The sequence below is a fragment of the Hemitrygon akajei genome, chromosome 7 (genome assembly GCF_048418815.1).
Source record: "Hemitrygon akajei chromosome 7, sHemAka1.3, whole genome shotgun sequence".
NCBI classification, from domain to species: Eukaryota; Metazoa; Chordata; class Chondrichthyes; order Myliobatiformes; family Dasyatidae; genus Hemitrygon; species Hemitrygon akajei.
In genome coordinates, this window is record NC_133130.1 from 167218645 (window position 1) to 167240923 (window position 22279).

The 22279-nt window shown below is 41.3% G+C and overlaps 1 protein-coding gene across 6 annotated transcripts in view; it reads left to right on the forward strand.

Annotated features, from left to right (window-relative positions):
- The window catches only part of rbm18 (RNA binding motif protein 18), a 69660-nt gene that overhangs the window by 41931 nt on the left and 5450 nt on the right, over positions 1-22279 (forward strand). For 4 of the 6 annotated variants that reach the window (XM_073052533.1, XM_073052534.1, XM_073052532.1 and 1 more), the window contains exons 4-6: positions 2468-2554; positions 7594-7679; positions 10074-13713. In XM_073052533.1, the coding sequence (XP_072908634.1) occupies positions 2468-2554; positions 7594-7679; positions 10074-10248 (348 nt within the window). In that variant the 3' untranslated portion in view covers positions 10249-13713. The other 2 variants (XM_073052536.1, XM_073052535.1) reach the window with 2 other exon arrangements.

Below are 22279 nucleotides of genomic sequence, written 5' to 3' on the forward strand. Positions count from 1 at the left end.
GAACATAGACTGTTCCACATAGCCGACAAAAAGGCAGTCATTGATATGACCCATGCAGAGTGCCCATGGCTACTCCTTTTGTTTGAAGGAAGTGGGAGGAGCTGAAGGAAAAATTATTGAAAATGAGGGCAAGTTCTGCTAGAAGGAGGATAGTGGTGGTGCAGGGGAGCTGGTTTGGTCTAGTATCTGCAGGCTTTCCTGGTTTGGATATCGCAATGACTTTGTTTCAAAGTGTCGGTATTTTCCTTTCGTTATGACATCAATGAAAGCATTAGTTAGCCATCTAGAAAGCCATACTCTCTTCTCCAAGATTTTTCAGCATTTCTGGGTAGATAGCGTCGATGCCAGCAGTTTTTGCTGATGTAGTGCTTTGCAAGGCGGATTTTATTTCGGCTGATGTTATTGGAAATGTAAATGTGTCATCATCTTCTGGCATGCTATCGTAAAGTTTTTGGTATTCGTCTCTGACTTGGCGTTTCAAATTTATGATTAGGAGTGTGCATTCTTCTTTGTCTGATGTGCTTTGCTACTGTGTTTGCACTGACTGGACAACTGGTTTGTTGTTTTGGTGCTCTGTTGGGGTCTAGTTTCTTGAAGAGGTTCATGTAGGTTTCCCAGAGTTAGTGAAGTCCATATTTTCCAACAGTTGCCATCCACCTATTTTGACTGTCGTTTGGAGCGATTTGCGGAGATTATAGTTGTAGTTGTATCACCTGTTCTTTTAAACTCTTGAAATAATTCTTCACTTTCTTTAGACCAACAAGGACTGTATTCTTGTCAGTGTAGCATCTTTTGTGCATTTTAGCATGAGTCTATGAAGTCAGTGGAAATTTTCGGTGGTGAGTGGTATTCTTCTACATGTACTTGTGAGGTGAAATTTTTCCCATTTTGCTATTCTGAAGTTCCATCTGGGTTTTGGGATAGAGAGATGAGTGGGTATTTGGGTCCAATCGTTATTAGCAAGGTTCAATGCTGACCATAAGGAAAATCACCAAAGATTAGCTGGTAGGGGTTCAAGTTGACTGTTTGTTGTTACAAAAGAGAGGTCCGGTGTGTAATTCTGTTGCCATCTAGCTGAGGAGAATCTTTAAGATCGGTAGTTGAAGATCATTACTAGATGCCAAATGACCGATCACTTCTCCAGCTGTGTTGTTTTCTGTGTATCCCAAATCAGTATGATGACTGTGAAGTCTCCGAGGAATATTGCTGGGTGTTTGATTTTTTGGCAATGGTGGATTTGGCCATTCCTTTTTTGGAGATTAATGGGTATTTACAGCAGATAAACTTTCTCCCATTTGAATAGTAGTGTTACGGATATTGTTACCTGGTGTGATGTTCAAGCTATAACTGAAATGGAAGTAAATGAGTTTTTAGCATAAATAGCTGTCCTGTATTTCTTGTGGAACACACCTGTCACTCTATTATATCCTGGTATCCTATCGTTAGATGGAGCAGAGGTCTCAGTAATGTGAGTTTCTTGGAGGGCAATTACTTCAATGTCATGATCTGTCAGGATTTTAGAGAGGTATTCGCATTTCACCATTGACATGCCTTCAACATTGAGTGATAGTATTTTTATCTGAGTTTTCAGTGATCTTCGTGCTGGTTTGTTGCTAGAGAAGTTACCTTTGGGTGTTGAGCTTGTAGAGTCTAGTATACTTTGCAAACATGGTGGACTCTGGGCACTGTGAACACAGATCTTATTATTGTGGGTGATGACCGAACCAGTATATACTGAAAAGTTGGCTTGATTCATGAAGTGTGGACCAGGAGGGACAGACGCCAAGTCTGTCCTTTCAGGAGCCGGGCTTGGATCAGTCTTCATTTGGCATCTTGTCCACAGCCATTCCAACATGGGTACAGCTCCGACATATGGTAACATAAACACACTTTGATAATTTTACTTTGCCATTGAGAACTCTTTAGATAGCGCTAAGGGAGGTTTTCCATCCACCTGACAGGCAGAGGGGCTGAATGTTTCATTCGACAATAAGACATAGGTACAGAATTAGGCTATTCGGCCAGTGAAGACTACTCTGCCATTTGATAAGGGCTATTTTATTTCAACCCCTTCTCCTCATAACCTTTGCAGCCTAGCAACCTTAACTTTAAATATATCCACTACAGAGCAATAAATTCCTCTGGCTAAAGGAATTCCTCCTCATCTCTGTTCTAAGGGATGTCCTTCTATTCTGAGGCTGTGGTCTCTGGTTCTAGACTGATCCAGGTGTATTATCTGCAAGGATGCAACCATGAGGGTTGAGCATTCTCTCAGTGCTGTATTAGGGTGGATTATGTATTCACTCCTGAAGTGGTCCTTTGAGCCTTCAGTCTGAGGCAGCACCATTATCATTGCTCCAAGACTCGCAATGCTATTCAATAACTTGGGTTGCTACTGATATTTTGTAAGGAAAATAAATGTTACCTATTCAAACACTAACTTCAGTCTTCTCTTTCATCATTGCAGGAGGCTGAGCGAGCTATTCAGTGCTTAAATGGAAAACTTGCTCTCGCTAAGAAACTGGTGGTGCGTTGGGCACATGCACAGATAAAGGTGAATATCGATAATGAACTTCCCTCAGTTTACATAGATACTTTATTGGTCCCAAAGGGAATTACATTGTCATTACAAGTGCACAGATGAATAAATATTAGAAGAGAAGAAAGAACATCTTGTACATCTTATTTTTATTCTTTCAAGTCAAAAATTACAAGGTGACTTCCCCGGCTATAGGTTGACTCGTTATAGATCCTGATGGCTGAGGGGAGGCATGACCTCATATAGTGCTCTCTGGAGCAGCGCAATTGTCTTAGTCTATTACTAAAAGTGCTTCTCTGTTCAGTCAAGGTGGCATACTGGGGGTGAGAAACATTATCCAGAATTGCTAGGACTTTCAGGGGAGTCCTTTATTCTACCACAGCCTCCAGTGACTCCTATAACAGAGCCAGCCTTTCTAATCAGTTTATTGAAAATGTTGCCATCACCCATGTTGATGTCATTGCCCCAGCACATAGAAGATTGTACTGGCAACAACAGACAATATGTTGTCTGTTGTCAGACAACAGAACATGTGAAGGAGAGGCCTACATACTCCAAAGGACCTCAGGAAGTAGAGGTGACTGTGGCCCTTATTATACACAGCCTATGTGTTGGTGTTCTACTCAAGTCTATAAATTTATTTTTAGAATTGAAATCTAGAATCCTATCTCATCATTTTTTAAACAGGCATAATTTTATAGCATTTGCTTGTTGCCCTTCTGAATGACCTGAAGCTCCATGTAGTTTATTAAACACAACTTGTATCTTTATGAAATCCAGATTTTTTTTCTTCATTTTTTTGCATTTTCCAAGTTTAGGTTTTAAAAAATATGTCAAGACTTTTTTTAATCTTTTGCGCTGTTACAAGCAGCAGTTGCTGTCAGCTCAGAAACTAATTTTGACAGGTTAATGTTAATCTTTAGCTATTATCGAGAGCAAAGGTTACTGAGCTGCTGCTATACTAACTGGTCAAGCTGACATGGGCTGCTGCTCAACCTCTTCGTTCCAATAAATAATCAATAATCATCCCAAAAAGGGAGGATGATTTAATCTGAACTAACAGTCTGGTATTGTCTTAGAAATGTTCTACACTTATAACAAATTCCAGTTACTTTAGTTCTGCCTGATAAATGGGTTTATGTTCCTGGCATTAAAGGACTTTTATCAGAATATTTCAGAGATATAGTGATCTGTTTCAGAGGACATCCATAATATTAGCATGGAAATAGTCAGGTCTTTCAGACAGATCTGTTGTCAGTCACGTAGACAGTACTGGAGCATCATATTGTCTAGATTGTATCTAAATGCAATTTCTGCACCTCAAATCTGAGTTAGGACCAGGGGAAAATGTCACAGTGAAATATAAATAGTTAATAATTAGAGCGTTGAACAGTAGGCCTTCGGCCCACAATGTTGTACCAAACCAATTCCATTAGTAATCAAATGACCAGTTTCTCTTCTGCCTACGCAATGTCCATATTCTTCCATTTTCCTCTCATTCATGCGCCTACCTAAATGCCTTTCAAAAGTCCGTCGTGTTTCTGCCTCTACCACCACTCCAGCAGCGCCTTCCCGACACCCACCATTCTCTCTGTAAAAAAACACCTGCTCCTCCCATCTCCTTTGAAATTGCCCCAATACATTTATATGGGATGGGTAATGATGAAAGGGGAAGCCAGTTCTTGGCTTAAATCCTCAAGGATCAACGATGAACTTTATTCGCCAGATACGTTTCCATGTATTAGGAATTTGCTGTGGAGCATTAGCATGACATGCAGCAAAAAAATAGCTTCAACAATAATAAAGAATTACATAAAACAAAATTAGAGATTAATGTACAGATATGAAATAAAATGTGCATGAATATATAAATACCAGCATGTATTTACAATGTAAACAGCATTATAAAAAGTGCAGTGCAATATTAGGGATAATAGTTAGAGCGGGGTTGTGGGGGGGCTAACTAGAATGATTGATCAGATTAACTGCCTGGGGGGTAGAAACTTTTAAAATGCCATGGTTTTGTTTTAATAGTTGAGATCTGGTTCTTAAGCGGTTAATTTTGGGTTGAAAGCAAGTCTGCAGTTCTAACTCCTTTCATTTAAACTCCAACCAAAGGTTGTTTTTGTCACATTGAATATTGTTGATTGTACTGGTCACGTCAACTGATTAATTTATCGAGCTATGCTAATTTCTGTTTGAGTGCTGTCGTAAATAATGGGGAATGTTGTTTCGTACTCGAATTACAACCTTTACCTGGGCTGTGTTTTGGGATCCTGGCTATTTTCAGGCTAACAGCTGCTGCACATTTCAAAAGATCCGCCTAAATGTAATTTTGAACCACAGCCAAATAAAACATTTGTGAGGATGCTGTTGTAAGAGGCCCTGGGACATGGAGCCAAGACCCTAACATTCATATCCTAACTGAAGAAAATTCTGACCACCCTGCCCATGGACTGCTTGTCCCACTGCCATCAGGGAGGAGGCTACGTGACATCCATGCCAGGATCACCAGGCTCAAAAAGTTACTTTCCCCAAGCAGTAAGGCAGATCAACACCTCCTCCCACTAACCCACCCCTCCACACCCCCAACCATCACTGCTTTATCAGTTCCTGTCAGAATCACCTTATGTACAGGCGCTGCTATACCTAGCATCACTCAATGGACATACAATCAGTCAATTATGTAAGCTATCTTATGTATTTATTGTGTTCTTTATCATACTGTGGGTTTTTTGTGCTACATCAGATCCAGAGGAACAGTAAATTTCATTCTCCTTTTTACTTGTGTGCTGGAAATGATATGACATTAAACAATCTTGAATATTACAACTTGCATCTCAGAAATTCAGCATATTGTGTCCTTGGCATAAACATCTCCAAAATGTGTATTTTGTTTGAACATATTTGTTGTCATATTGACTGCCTTCCTTAGAAAATGTTTCAAAATGTAGATTCAGATTTATTTATCACATGTACATCAAAACATGTAGTGTAATGTGGCTCTGGTGTTAACAACCAACACACCAAGAGAGGATTTACTTGTTTATTGAGATACAGTGTAGAACAGGCCCATCTGGCCTTCCGAGCCACACCGTCCAGCAACTCAGCAACTCATTGATTTCACCCTAGCCTAATCATAGGACAATTTCCAATGATCAATTAACCTACTGATCGGTACATCTTTGTAGTGTGGGAGGAAACCGGAGCATCCAGAGATAATCCATGCATTCCACAGGGAAGACATACAGGCTCCTTACAGATGACATCAGAATTGAATTCTGAATTCCAACACCCTGAGGGGTAATAGTGTCATGCCAACTGTGTCGCTCATGGATGTGTTGGGGCCAACCACAAGTGTCACTACACATTCTAGCACCAACATAGCAAACACACCATGCTCAGCGGAACAACATTGAACACAACAAACGACAGCAGTGAAGGACACCCCTTTCCTCCCATCTTCTTCAGGGGACTCACAGTGATTCACGAAACAGGCTGTGATGAGCAAAGGTTCTCTGTTGTGAAATCAATACGGAAACCATGCACATAACTTTTACCAGTATATAGTCGTTGATTGTCAACAACCAATAGTAAAAGTGATGTCTTTATTCTGTACAAAGCTAAAAATTGTTTGATTTTCATTATTCAAAACCAATGAAATAATTGAAAATTTGTCCATGATTCCTGATATGTGTCTATTTATTAATATATATTTCATGTAACTCTATATTGAATACATTTCAAAATTAACCAGTGCCCAGTTGTTTTTCCAGCAGGAATATCGGTGGGGTGGGGGGGGGGGGGGGGGTGAGGAGAGATTTGACAAGATGGGCGGTGGCATGATGTTGAAACAGCAGTGTACTCCAGAACAGTCCCCTGTAAACCATATTGGTGTCAGTCTATCTCCTTTGTTTCCTGAAACGACCAGAAATAAAAATATTCCTGTAATTATGTAGATATTTGCTGCCTATGTAACTTTATAGGAAACTAACCAAATGCCTGGGCACCTTCTGGTTAGTTTTTGTCAATAAATAGTGTTTTAGAATCATGGTGGATGTGGGTACAATATAACACCAGAGTACTGCATTCCCCTATCATTGTGTTTCTTTCAAGAACACAGAGCCATGTTTGTCCTCTGCATTAGTGCCATTTATTCATTGCCACGCATTCTGCAAGTCTCAAGTTGGCCGTATTTCCTCCCTACTGTTTGTAAAAATTAAATGTAACATGCTTTAGGCCTGAAGGAATTTGTACTTGCTTAGCAACACATACAAAAACCTGGAGGAATTCAATGAGTCAGGCAGCTCCTGTGGCATTGGAGTTCAGAAGAATAATGGAGATCTCATTGAAATCTACCAAATATTGAAAGGTCTAGATCTTTCCCCAACCTTAATTATGCCATGGAGCCTTACCATTAACTGAGGGGTCCATGGACCCCAGGCTGGGAACCTCTGATCTAAATAGAGTGAATGTGGAAAAGATGCTTCCTATCATCAAGGAGTCTAGGATCAGAGGGCACAGCCTCAGAAAACAAAGACATCCCTTTAGAATAGAGATGAGGAATTTCTTTAGCTAGAGGGTGATGAATCTGTGGAATTCATTGCCACAGAAAGCTGTGGAGGACAAGTCATTGGGCGTATTTAATGTGGAGGTTGATAGGTTCTTGATTAGTAAGAGCATATAAGATTACAGGAAGAAGGAAGGAGAATGGATTTAAGAGAGATAATAAATCAGCCATGATGGAATGGCAGAGCAGACTCGGAAGGGCTGAATTACTAATTCTGCTCCTATGCCTTAGTCGACATTTCAAGTTGAGACCCTTCATCCAAAAACAGAGTCTTGAACCATTGACTGTTTATTCCCCTCCATAGACACTGAGTTCCTCGAGCATTTTGAATGTGATGCTCCATATTTCCAGTACCTGCAGAAACTGCATCACAGTATCATTATTTACTGAATAGAACAGATCTACGCTGCCCACTGAGCATGGGGAAGATTTGGCCAAATGGTAATTAATCATCAGTATTTCTTCAACTTATTTTTTTATGCAGAGATATGATCAATACAAAAATGATAAGATTCTTCCGATAAGTCTGGAACCATCGTCAAGCACTGAACCAGTCCAATCCACATTAAGGTAACAACAGTATGTTAACTAGTTAGTCACAGGTGGTGCAGTCTTCAAGTTTCCATGCTTACTGTATACTCTGGTTGATAATTTTGTGGAGAGGTTTCAAGCCTCGTAGATTCTGCCACATGCAATCTTCAATGCTGCCTGATGGGTACGATGAGATATTAAACTGAAGGTCTGTCTGCTCCAGGTCAGATTGATCCCATGATACTAATTACTGTAAAGTCTGAAAGATCTATCACTGCCTTTGGTAATATTGCTGTAGGTCACAACGGGACATTGACAGGATGCAGATTTGGGCTGAGAAGTGGCAGATGGAGTTCAAGCCTGAAAATTGTGAAATGATTTACTTTGGAAAGTCAGATTTGAAGGCAGGGTACAGGGTTAATGACAAGATTCATGCAGCATGGAGGATCAGAGAGATCTTGTGGTCCGTGTCCATAGATCCTTCAACGTTGCAGCACAATTTGTAGATTAGGGTAGAAAATTGTTACTTTTCTTGTAGTTTAACAAATTTTTTTGTAATTTCCCCTTAATTATGGTACAGTGGTTTTTTTTTCTAGAAGCTTCTTAGATTTTCTGTAGCAGGTATCATGCCTCATAAATCTGGCTATGTTATAGGTTAATTGTTATCACTGGAATTTTGTTATCTCTGGTCTGAGGTCTGAGTATGAGACCACCATAATCTTTTTTTCTTTGAATTTTTTTTGTTCTTGTAATCAAAATAGGACATACATGGTAAATGGTAGGGCTTTGAGGAATGCAGTAGAACAGAGTGACCTAGGAATAATGATGCATAGTTCCCTGAAGGTGGAATCTCATGTGGATAGGGTGGTGAAGAAAGCTTTTGGTATGCTGGCCTTTATAAATAAGAGCATTGAATATAGGAGTTGGGATGTAATGTTAAAATTGTACAAGGCATTGGTGAGGCCAAATTTGGAGTATTGTGTACAGTTCTGGTCACCGAATTATAGGAAAGATGTCAACAAAATAGAGAGTACAGAGGAGATTTAATAGAATGTTACTTGGGTTTCAGCACCCAAGTTACAGAGAAAGGTTGAACAAGTTAGGTCTTTATTCTTTGGCGTGTAGAAGGTTGAGGGGGGACTTGATAGAGGTATTTAAAATTATGAGGAGGATAGATAGAGTTGACGTGGATAGGCTTTTTCCATTGAGAGTAGGGGAGATTCAAACAAGAGGACATGAGTTGAGAGTTAAGGGGCAGAAGTTTAGGGGTAGCAAGGGGGGGGAGCTTCTTTACTCAGAGAGTGGTAGCTGTGTGGAACGAGCTTCCAGTGGAAGTGGTAGAGGCAGGTTCGATTTTGTCATTTAAAAAAAAAAATTGGATAGGTATATGGACAGGAGAGGAATGGAGGGTTATGGGCTGAGTGCAGGTCGGTGGGACTAGGTGAGAGTAAGCGTTCGGCACGGACTAGAAGGGCTGAGATGGCCTGTTTTCGTGCTGTAATTGTTACATGGTTATATGTATAATGCATTAATTATGAATGCACACTACAGGGAGAAGGCAGGAAATGTGATTGAGGGGGATAATAAATCAGCCATGATTGAATCGTGGAGTAAACCCTAATTCTACTCCTATATTTTATGGTCATATGTTATTCCAAGATAAGAAGCAGTTACTAAAAGATAACCTCTTGAAAAAGCTTATTGATGTTCTGCCCACATACACATTCAGTGGCTACTTGATTAGGTACCTCCTGTACCAAATAACGTGACCACTGGGTGTATGTTCGTGGTCTTCTGCACCCCACTGTTGTAACGTGTGGTTATTCGAATTACTGTTGCCTTCCTGTCAGCTTGAACCCCATAGAACTGCCATTCACTGTTTTTATTTTGGTTTTTCGCACCATTTTCAGTAAACTGAAAACCACAGAGGATCAACAGTTTCTGAGGTACTCAAACCACCCTGAATGGCACCAGTGATCATTCCATGGTTGAACTCACAGATCACATTTCTTCCCCCATCCTGATGTTTGGTCTGAGCAACAACTGAACCTCTTGACCATGGCTGGATGCTTTTCTGCATTGAGTTTGTTGCAACATGATTGGCTGATTAGATATTTGCATTAATAAGCAAGTGTACAGGTGTATCTAATAACGTGGCCACTGAGTGTATCACTTGCTGGAAGAATGGTTATTCCATTGTGTTATATTGAATAAAAACTTCAAACATTTTGGGAAAGCTTTCATTTTGCTCATTTTACATTAGGCATATACATTTTCCTGAATTCTGTCAGACAATGGATTACACTACTGGGTTAACAGGCAGCTAGTTGATTTAGAAAGTCACTTTGCTGACAGACCTTTCAAAGCCAAAGGATCTAATGCAGATTGTGTTCCTTTAATCTTGTTCTAATAGCCTCCTCTTTTCATTTCCAGCATTAGTGCAAAAATAAAAGCAATTGAAACCAAGCTCAAAATGATGGCTGAAAATCCAGATATGGAGTATAAAGGAGCTCCAACTTACTCGTACAATAAGCCCACGGAAAAAGTGTTGGGTAACAGGTCACGGACTGCTCCCTATTCTAAGTTTGCTCGTAAATCCAAACGATGACTGTGACAGGGACTTCTGTGAGATCTTCCTCATCAGAATTTTTAAAGGCATTGGCGGCACCGTAACAGACACCAATTGCTGGACTGTGACTTGATATGATATAATTTATTTTTCTAAGAAAACAAATTTATCTTGTTTCGCTTTCTAGCATATAATATTCCAGTGTGGTTATTAAGGTTCCACTTAATGTCAGGTCTCCATGCTGGAGAGCTGGTCCTCCAACCTGAGTGTCTGCTTTAACCAAGCTGTTTACAACTCATGATGTTGGCTGATGTTATTTTACTGTTTGTAGAGCAAGAATGTTATCAAATTTGATCATCGAGGATACTTCATAATCATGTCACTTTTATACTTGAGTAAACTTGCAAGTTTTCCACAAAAAGCCTTGGATATTGGATATCTTCATCTTTCCATGTTGTTGTGACACACAGATGTAAATCTGACAGCAAAGAATATCGTAGAATTTTGTATTAGCTGTGTTTAAAACAGTGGATTCCTGGTAATTGGGACACATTGGAACCAGTACATTTTGGCCCAATTAAGCGGCTGCTCCAATTAGCCAAAGTTTCATGGAGATAATTAAAAAGGTATAAAAAAGGCAAACTATCATTAAGCTGAGTAACATTTTATGTATTTAAATAAAATACAGAACAAATTAGAATGCTGTAAATACCATTCATCATCATCATTATGTGCTGTGTCGTAAGCTGTGGTCGATCATGGTCTTCCATCTGTCTTTAATCTGACCTCTTGCCTGTGGGGAAGACCCCCCTCATGCTGTTATCCTTTTCTCTAACCATTACCGTGATTGTTCTTGGCAAATTTTTCTACAGAAGTGGTGTGCCATTGTGTCCTTCTGGGCAGTATCTTTACAAGACGGATGACCCCAGCCATTATTAATACTCATCAGAGATGGTCTGCCTGGTGTCAGTGGTCACATAAGTAGGATTTGTAATATGCACCAGCTGCTCCCATGACTACATGTGACCCTGATTGGAGAGGCTACACCTTGCCCAAGGGTTAGCAGAGGGAGAACTGCCTTACACTCCTTTGGTAGAGACGTGTCACCACCCTGCTACCTGAACTAATACTATAAAACTAAATTAGTTTCTAATTGTTATTGTCGGAGGAATTTGTTTGCTGTGCTCTTTTAATTGACTATAAATGAACAAAATTAGCGCAGATACCTAGTGCAGATAGTAGATTGCCTTCATACAATGCTTTCAACAATTGCATCCTCTAAATCTTCATTTTCATTGTAACATTCAAGATGACTGACGATACCTTCAAATTCTTGATAATTCCTAAAGTTGTTGAAGAAGTGAAATTGTTCACTCTTGGCCGCTTCTGGCACCTCCAAGCCTGAATGCTTGAAACCACAGTGAGCAAAACAGTTCGGAATTGTCTCACTGCTTATTTCTCACCAACTATCAGTGACAAAAATATCACTGCTTTTTGAAGAAAAGCACATTTAAAAATAGTTCGCTCTAAGCACGGTGTAGTGTCTAACGGCCACACAAGTGCACACAACTGACACTATTTAGAAACTGTTTGGCAACTGTCTCCTGGCCCAATTAAGCAGTGTTGTGCCCAAATGAACAAAGGGAATCCCGGCTATTTTCTCAATTTAGTTTTTATTAAGAGTTGTCTCAAATAAGCCGCTGCCTCAATTAACTGATGGTCCAATTAACTGGAATCCACTGTAATTGTAAGATAGTGTGAGTGGTAAAATAGATCAGGTTGTATATCATAAACATGGATAGCAAAAGAGAAGATCCAGGCAATGTTCAGGGAGTTGAGTGTAGGAGGGAGATGCACTGTTCACGTTTCACATCAATAATATTTTGACAGAATTGAAAATGTTGGGAAAAACACAAGTTTTAAGATGCAGAGAAAAACAGGGAGGTGGTGTACAAAAGGAAAGGCCTGGGATAAGGAGGAAGACACAAGCAGTTCAATGACTAACACAAGAGATTCAGCAGATGCTGGAAATCTAGAGTAATACACCCAGAATTCTGGAGGAACTCAACAGGTCAGGCCGCATCTATGGTGGGGAATAAAGAGACAGCGTTTCAGGTCAGGACCCTTTATCGTTAGATTTTGATCTTTAAGAGTTGTCCCAAATAAGCAGCTGCCCTGATGAACCCAATTAACCTAATCCACTGTAGTGTGGTTAGTTATCAATCAGTCTGTGTAGCTGGACTCTGAAACAGCTATTTGTTTCCCCTGTCACACACTGAAATCTACAAATGCATTGTGGTTGGTGGGTATATTTTTTAAAATGAAAATAAATTTTACTCATTTGTAATAAGAGCAGATGAGTACATATTTCTAAAGTTATATACTTGGAGTCCATGACTCTTGAGTCCCTGATCGAGTCCTTCCTTCCTGTGCAAACCTGACTAATACCTCACATTTGCTCAAAGGGATAGTGGTACACAGCATTCCTTGCAGAATGTTAAAGAGAGATCTTGCCACTAATCAGCTATGGTTTCCCCCTTGCATGCAAGGGGGACACAAAACAATTTAAACCGTTGGTAACAAAATATTTAGCATACAGTAATATGATCACGGACCAGTCAAGTATTGTAATGTGCAAACATGAAGTCGTAAATATTTACAAAAATTGATACTGTCATTCTAAACTGCCTTGGAGTTAAATTGCTTCATGCTTCAAGGGCTGAAGTTCTGATCTTACCATGTAGCCGGCCAGATGTCTTAAACACGATGCACAGCTTTGTGAAGACAGAGCCTTTCATATGTTAGCCAAGCCACTAATTCAGTCTCAGGAACTGGCTGGTCTCTTTTTTTAAATACGAGCCACCCAGAGAGGTAAGATTGCTTCCTTTTCTGCCCCCAAGACTTGGTATACAAATCAGGCCCAAAGTGACTCTATAATTCCCAGTTATACTGAAGTTCTTAAACCTGTACAACTTGAAGACATAGCGGTTAGCTCAACACTATTACAGCTCGGAGTTTGGGGTTCAATTCCAGCATCTTCTATAAGCAGGTTTGTGTGATCCTTTCTGTGTGCACATGGGTTTCCTCTGGGTGTGCTCCGGTTTCCTCCCATAGTCCCAAAGATATATAGGTTAATTGGTCATTGTAAATTGTTCTGTGATTAGATAGTGTTAAGTCAGGGGTTGGAGAGGCCTGTTCAACACTCCCTCTCAATAATTAAATATTTTTAAAAATCATGATTTTAATTGGAAACCGTATTTTGTGACTCAATCCCTTTCTAAAGATTGTGAATCCATGCCAATGATGGTAAAATGTTAACATCACTTCTTGTATGAAATTTGTTACTTATACTTACAATTGACCATACTAGAGTCAAAATCAGAGATTGGACAAAAGTGTGTTGGTGGCTTTTTTGTACATTTTGTGACTGGTTTACCAGTTTCCTTTTCTGTACTGCCCACGTTGTCTTTTTGAGACTTAAAAAAATAAACATATTTAAACAAATCCAGGTATCTTGATCTGATTGTTTTCAGTTGGCAATGACACATCTTTCCAATTCGATTGGAAATATTTTACTAGCCAAATTGTGGCTAAGTAACTGGTTCAAGATGGTTTAATGTCATTTCCTGTACACAAGTGTAAAGGAGAATAAATAATTGGTCTGGTACAGCACAAAATAAGGTAACACAACAATAATAAAACAATACATATAAATACAACATAGATTGAGTGTATGTCTACAAAGTGACACAAGGCTAAGGGAGTGTCTGTACATAAGGTAACTGACAGGAAATTAATAAAGTAGTGGTGGGGTGGGTTAGTGGGTGGAGGTGCTTGGGGGATGTGTTTGAGACTGGTGGTCCTGGTGTGGATGCTGCGTAGCCTCAGCCCTGATGGAAATGGGACAAACCGCCCATGAGCAGAGTGGGTGGGATCCTTTCAGTTATTAGATTATGACAACAGGGGATCATATTCAGGTGTGTGGCTGTCACATTTGTATTTCAGAAGGTAAACATGAACGATATTGAAGTTAAATTTCAACATTTCTGTTTAACTTATCTTGAGAATAGCATGCCTTTTGATTGTATAACTTTGCCTGCCAGTTTATCGTCTGAATGCTACATTCCAATCTACAAATATATTACATTTCATACTCAGAATAAAATGCTTTTTACAGAGTTTAGAATCAGGCTGTGATGCAGCCAGACAATATGCTCCCTACAACACGTATATAGAAGTTTGTCGAAGTTTTAGATGTCATGCCGAATCTTTGCAAATTTCTAAGAAAGTAGAGGCACTGCCTCTTTCTTTGTAATGGCAATTACATACTGGGCCCAGGACAGATCCTCTGAAATGATAACACCAAGAAATTTAAAGTTGCTGACCCTCTCCATCTCTCATGGATTTTGGCATGAACATTGACTTACGTAGAGCAGTGCAGCACAGGAACAGGCCCTTCTGCCCACAGTGGTGCCAAGCCAACTAAACTAATCCCTTCTGCCAAAAGAAAATACATATCCTTCCATTTTCCTCACATTCAAGGGCCTATCTAAATTCTTCTTAAAAGTCTCTAATGTATCTGCCTCTACCACCGCCCCAGGCAGTGCATTCCAGGCACCCACCACTCTCCCTGTAAAAAAAAACTTGCCCCTCACATCTCCTTTGAAATTAACCCCTCTCACCTTAAATGGATGCCCTCTGGTATTAGACATTTAACTCTGGGAAAAAGATACTGTCTGTCTACTCTGTCTATGCCTCGCATAATCTTATAACCTCAGATATCCCGTCAACCTCTTGCTCCTGAGAAAACAAGCTCTCTAATCCAGGCAGCTTCCAGCAAACCTCTTCTACATCCTCTCCAAAGCCTCGACATCCTTCCCATAATGGGGCCACCAGAGCAGTATGCAATACTCCAGATGTGGCCTATCTAGAGTTTTATAAAGCTGCACCTTAACTTCCTGACTTTTGAACTCCATTTCTTCAACTGCCGGTAATTTATCCAACACTCCCTCCTCTCTTTTTCCATTCCCCATTCTGGTTCTCTCTTACCTCTTCTCCTCACCTGCCCATCACCTCCTTCTGGTGCCCCTCCTCCTCCCCTTTCACCAATGTTCCATTCTCCTCTCCTATCAAATTCTTTCTTCCTTTACCTCTTCCACCTATCCCTTCCAAGCTTCTTACTTCATTCCCCCCTACCTACCAGCCTTCTCCCTAACAACTAACACACCCAAGGGTGTGCCGGGGGCAGCCCGTAAGTGTCACCACACATTCCAGCACCAACATAGCATGTCCACAAAGCTGGGCAGAGCAACACACAACATGCCCAAATAACAACAGTGAAACCAGTCCCATTCCTCCCACCCATGCACAAACACAATCCATTAAGAAGAGGGACGCCTCACGTCTTAATAAGCTGGTAAGGAAGGCGGGCTCTGTCGTGGGCACAGAACTGGAGAGTATGGCATCGGTAGCAGAGCGAAGGGTGCTGAGTAGGCTACGGTCAATCATGGAAAACCCTGAACATCCACTGCATAGCACCATCCAGAGACAGAAGCAGCTTCAGCGGCAGGTTGCTATCGATGCAATGCTCCTCAGACAGGATGAAGAGATCATTACTCCCCAATGCCATTCGGCTTTACAATTCAACCGCCAGGGGAAAGATATGTTAAAGTGCCGGGGTTATGACTGAGCTTAAGTTATCATTCAATGTATTTTAGTAAACTATTTAAGAACTTTTCAAAAGCTATTTATTAATGCTTTTTTTGAGAGGGTGATTTTAGATGCATATCATATTTATACTGAGTTAAGTATTGTATGTAATTAGTTTTTGATACAATAAGTGTATGGGACATTGGAAAAATGTTGAATTTCCCCATGGGGATGAATAAAGTATCTATCTATCTATCTATCTATCTATCTAATCCCAGAACAGGCTGTCTTCCTCGGCCTCTAGTGGACTCATGGCTTCCCCGGCTCTGAGCCCTACTTTCCCAACAGGCTCTCAATAACAACAGCAAAACCAAACCCAAATGTCAAAGTTGAAAGTAAATTTATTACTAAAGGATGTACTGTATATGTCACCATGTACAACCCTGAGATTCATCTTCTTGTGGGCATTCACAGTAAATTCAAAGAAACAATATAATCATTGAAAAACCACAAATGACAGGATGGTCAAACAACCAATGTGCTAAAGACAACAAACTGTGCTCCTACAAAAAGAAAAGAAATGAAATAATAATAATTAACAATAAATATCAAGAACAAGAGATGAAAACTACTTGAAAGTGAATCAACAGTGTTAGAGTGAGAGAAGTTATCCCCTCTGGTTCAGGAGCCTGATGGTTGAGGGGTAATAACTGTTCCTGAACCAGGTGGTGTGGGTCCTGACGGCAGAAGTGAGAAGTGAGAATGTTCCCTTTCCAGCTTAACGACATCCTTCCTATAGCAGGGCGAGTAGAACTGCACACTATACTCCGTGTGCCGTCTCACCAATGTCTTGTACAACAGAACCAACTTCTGTATTCAATATCCTGACCTATGGACACAAGCATGCAGACACCTCCCTCACCTGTCTACCTGTGTGTCCACTTCACCCCCACAAGACCATAAGCTATAGGAGCAGAATTAGGCCATTTGGCCCATCAGGTCAGTTCCGCCATTTCATTATGGCAGATCCACTTTTCCTTTCAGCCCCAATCTCCCGCCTTCTCCCCTTATCCCTTCATGCTCTGGGGACCAAAGGTGAGTGAGCTGCCCCAGAATGGACACGACAAACTCCTTTACCAGAGGTGCTACCGTTCCCTGGACACACTGTGGACCCCGGTCTCAATAACTAATGTCATGTGATTGGTGATGGATTATGGTCTCATGAAGAGTGAAAGTCCCACGAGAAGTGAGCAAATCTCGGGTGTGGTGCAGTCACCAGCATTGGATCAGGTGGGGTCCGGTGCTGAAGAGGGAGGCAGAAGCGAGTGGGTGGCGGTGGGGGGTGGTCAGCAGCAGCTCCTGTACAATACACACAACAGGCTGGAGGAACTCAGCAGGTCAGGCGGCAACCATGAAAGTTCATAAACAGTCGACGTCTCGGGTGGAGAACCTTCATTAGGATTGGAAAGGAAGAGGGGAGACAGCGGAATATAAAGTAGGGGAGGGGAAGAAGAACACGGGAAGGTGAGAGATAAAGCCGGGTGGGAGGGACGGTCAAGGGCTGGAGAGGTAGGAATCTGATACGGGAGGAGAAGAGAAAGAGAAGGAGGAGGGGACCCGGGGGGACGTAAGGTGAGGTGAGGAACTCCCTGTGTTGCTCAGAACTGCATTTCATTCCCTGGAAAAATGTGAAAACTTCAGCTTTTAAACTGCAAAGAATTAAAAAGCTCAGTCCGCCAAGAAATTAGCAATTTAACTGCAAGCATTAGGCGCGGAGGCAGCCTTATTTTCAGAGCAGAATTGCAGATTGTCCTTGATTTCTGATTTCAATCCGATAGTAGTTGATTACACTCGCTAAAGCAACGGTAATGGCCTGAATTGATAAATCATTCACGCACTGCGTGGAAGTGGTTCGGTTAGTGACACAAACTCATCGGCCTGTTGAACACTGTACTTCACTGTTCTGTTCTTCCTGGCTGTTCCTGCCCTACTGGGTCACCACTCTAGGTCCGACGCTATAATAGCTCGGGACGTCCCGGAGTTCCGAGTTCAATTCCGCCGCTCTCTGTAAGGTGTTGGTGGGGGGGTGGGGGGGACACGTAGGCGATTCTGTGGACCCGAAAAAGAAACACGGATGGTAGTTTACCTCCCAGGTGCGAGAGTCCGCGATGTTTCTGAACATGTCCACAATATCCTGAAAAGGGAGGGTGGTACATATTGGTACCAAGGACAGAGGTAGGAAAAGGGAGGAGGTCCTGAAAACAGACTACAGGGAGGAAGGAAGTTAAGAAGCAGGAAGCTCGGGATTACTGCCTGTGCCACAGTGAGGATAGGAATAGAATGAGGTGGCAGATAAATGCGTGGCTGAAGAATTGGAGCAGGGGTCAGGGATTCAGATTTCTGGATAATTGGGACCTCTTCTGGGGCAGGTGTGACCTGTACAAAAGGGACAGGTTGCACTTGAATCCGAGGGGATCTGATATCCTTGCAGGCAGGTGTATTGGAGCTGCTGGGAATGGTTTAAACTAATATGGCAGGGGGATGGGAACCAGTACGATAGAGCTGAGGATGAGCCAACAGGTTCACAAGTAGATGATGGGTGCAACATGAATGTAAGGAAGGACAACCAATGATTGGGTACAAATGCAGATAAAGTAAAGAGTTAAATTGTACCACAGAGGCAAAATTCAAAAGGGTGAAGAATGCAGGACTGAAGGTGATGTATTTATACTGCCTATAAAAAGTATTCCCCCCCCCCTGGAAGTCTTCATATTTTATTGTTTTACAACATTGAATCACAGTGGATTTAATTTGGCTTTTTTGACACTGATCAACAGAAAAATAATCTTTCATGTCAAAGTGAAAACAGATCTCTACAAAGTGATCTAAATTAATTACAAATATAAAACACAAAATAGTTGACTACATAAGTATTCACCCCCCCCCCCCCTTCAAGTCAGTATTTAGTAGAAGCACCTTTGGCAGCAATTACAGCCTTGAGTCTGTGTGGATAGGTCTCTATTAGCTTTGCACATCTAGTCACTGCAATGTTTCCCCATTCTTCTTTATAAAACTGTTCAAGTTCTGTTAGATTGTATGGGGATCATGAGGGAACAGCCCTTTTCAAGTCCAGCCACAATTTCTCAATTGGATTGAGTTTTGGACTCTGATTTGGCCACTCTAGGAAATAAACTTTGTTGTTTTTAAGCCATTCCTGTGTGGCTTTGGCTTTATGCTTGGGGTCATTGTCTTGCTAGAAAACAAATCCTCCCCCAAGTCACAGTTCTCTTGCAGACTGCATCAGGTTTTCCTCCAGGATTTCCCTGTGTTTTGCTGCATTCATTTTACCCTCCACCTTCACAAGCCTTCCAGGGCCTGTTGCAGTGAAACATCCCCACAGCACGATGCAGCCACCACCATGTTTCACGGTAGGGATGGTGTGTTTTTGATTATGTGCATAGCATTTAATCTGATGGCTAAAAAGCTCATTTCAGACCATAGAACCTTCTTCCAGCTTCTCCCACATGCTTCTGGCAATCTCTAGCCAAGATTACATGTGAGTTTTGTTCAACGGTGGCTTCCTCTTTGCCACTCTCCCATAAAGCTGCGACTGGTGAAACACCTGGGCAACAGTTGTTGTATGCACAGTCTCTCCCATCTCAGCCACTGAAGCTTGTAACTCTTCCAGAGTTGTCATAGGTCTCTTGGTGGCCTCCCTCACTCGTCCCCTTCTTGCACGGTCACTGAGTTTTTGAGGACAGCCTGCTCTAGGCAGATTTACAGCTGTGCCATATTCTTTCCATTTCATGATGAATGACTTAACTGTACTCCAAGGGATATTCAGTGACTTGGAAATTTTCTTGTATCCATCTCCTGAGCTGTGCTGTTCAATAACCCTTTTGTGGAGTTGCTTGGGGTATTCTTTTGTCCTCATGGTGTAGTTTTTGCCAGGATCCTGACTCACCAGCAGTTGGACCTTCCAGATACAGGTGTATTTTTACTACAATCAATTGAAACACTTTGACTGCACACAACAAATTGCCCTTTAATTAATTGTGTGATTTCTAAAACCAACTGGCTGCACCAGTAATAATTTGGTGTGTCATATTAAAGGGAGGTGTGAATACTTATGCAATCGATAATTTTGTGTTTTATATTTGTAATTAGTTTAGATCACTTTGTGAAGATAGAGATCTGTTTTCACAAAAGAGTCTTTTTATGTTGATCAGTGTCAAAAAAAGGCCAAATTAAATCCACTGTGATTCAATGTTGTAAAACAAACATGAAAACTTCCAAGAGGGATGAATACTTTTTATAGGTACTGTAAATGCGTGTAGCATTCGGAATAAGGTGGACAAACTCCTGCTGCAATTAGAGACTGGTTGGTATGACATTGTGGGCAACAATGACTCGTGGCTGAAAGAAGGCCATAGTTGGGAGCTTAACATCAAAGGACATACTTTGCATAGAAAGGACAGGCAGGAAGGCAGAGGCAGTGGTGTGGCGCAGGTGGTAAGAGATGGAATTACATCTTAAGAAAGAAGTGACGTAGTCACAGAATGTTGAATCTTTGTGGGTGGAGTTAAGAAATGACAAGGGTAAAAAAAACATTATGGGAATCATATACAGGCCTCCCGATAGTAGCCAAGAGCTACTTGGTAGCCAAGTAGGGTTCAGATTGCAAAGAGAGCTGGAAAAGGCATGTAATAAGGGTAATAGAACCATAGAACACTACAGCACAGTACAGGCCCTTCAGCCCTCCATAGTGTGCTGACCCATATAATCCTTAAAAAAAACTAAACCCACACTACCCCATAACCCTCCATTTTTCTTTCATCCATGTGCCTGTCCAAGAGGCTCTTAAATACCCCTAATGTTTTAGCCTCCACCACCATCCCTGGCAAATCATTCCAGGCACTCACAACCCTCTGTGTAAAAAACTTACCCCTGATGTCTCCCCTAAACTTCCCTCCCTTAATTTTGTACATATGCCCTCTGGTGTTTTCTACTGGTGCCCTGGGAAACAGGTACTGACTATCCACCCTATCTATGCCTCTCATAATATCACAATTTGTAATGGGGGACTTCAGTACGCAAGGGGATTGTGAAAATCAGGTTGCTGTCGCATCGCAAGAGAGGGAATTTGTTGGATGCCTACGAGATGACTTTTTAGAGCAGCTTGTTCTTGAGCGTACTTGGAAAAAGGCTATCTTAGATTGGGTGTTGTGTAGTAACCCAGATCTTATTAGGGAGCTTAACATAAAGGAATCCTTAGGAGGCAGTGATTGAATTCATACTGCAGTTTGAGAGGGAGAAGCATAGGCCGCATATATCTGTATTGCAATGGAATAAAGAGAATTACAGAGGCATGAGAGAGGAGCTTGCCCAGGTGGATTGGAGAGGGATAATGGTGGGGATGACGGCAGAGTAGACGTGGCTGAAGTTTCTAGGAATAGTTCACAAGGTGCAGGATAGAAGAAGAAGGTTCTCGAATGGCAGGGCTAGGCAACCGTAGCTGACAAGAGAAGTTAAGGACTGCACAAAAGCCAAGGAAAGAGCATGTAAGGTAGCAAATGTGAGTGAGAAGTTGGATTATTGGGAAGCTTTTAAAATCCAACTAAAAAAGCTATAAGAAGGGAAAACATTAAATATGAGGGCAAACAAGCGAATAATATAAAGCAGGATACGAAGAAGTTTTTTTTCAGCTATAAAAAGAGTAAAAGGGAGGTGAGAGTTGATATTGGACCCTGGAAAATGATGCTGGTGAGGTAGTAATGGGGGACAAAGAAATGACAGATGAACTTAATGGGTACTTTGCATCAGTCTTCACTGTTGAAGACACTAGCAGTGTGCCAGAGGTCTGTGAGTGTCAGGGAGCAGGAGTGAGTGCCATTGCCTTTACAAAGGAAAAAGTGCTAGGCAAACTCAAAGGTCTTAAGGTGGTTAAGTCCCCTGGACCAGACAAACTACATCCCAGAGACCTGAGAGAGGTTGCTGAAGAGATAACTGATGCAGTGGTCATGAACTTTCAAGGTTCAAGGTTTAGAAACCACAACTGCAATGCAGTTAAAAAATGAGACAACGTTCCTCCAGAATGATATCACAAAAGCACACGACAAAACAGACTGCACCAGAAAATCCACATAACGTTTGGCAATCCCCAAATCCAGAGTCCGGAGAGGCTGCTGCGTATTGATATCGCGCTACCATCTTAGCGCGTTCTCCGGAAAGAAGCTCCAAACCCACCAGACAAAACAAAGACTACCCAGACACACCAAGTCAGGAGACCAACTCTATCACCCAACAAACCAAAAACTAAAGCTACAAGACCTACACAAAACCACACAGTTACATATAGTTATAGTTAACATATAGTTACAACAGTGCAGACAATACCATAATTGAAAAAAAAAACAGACCA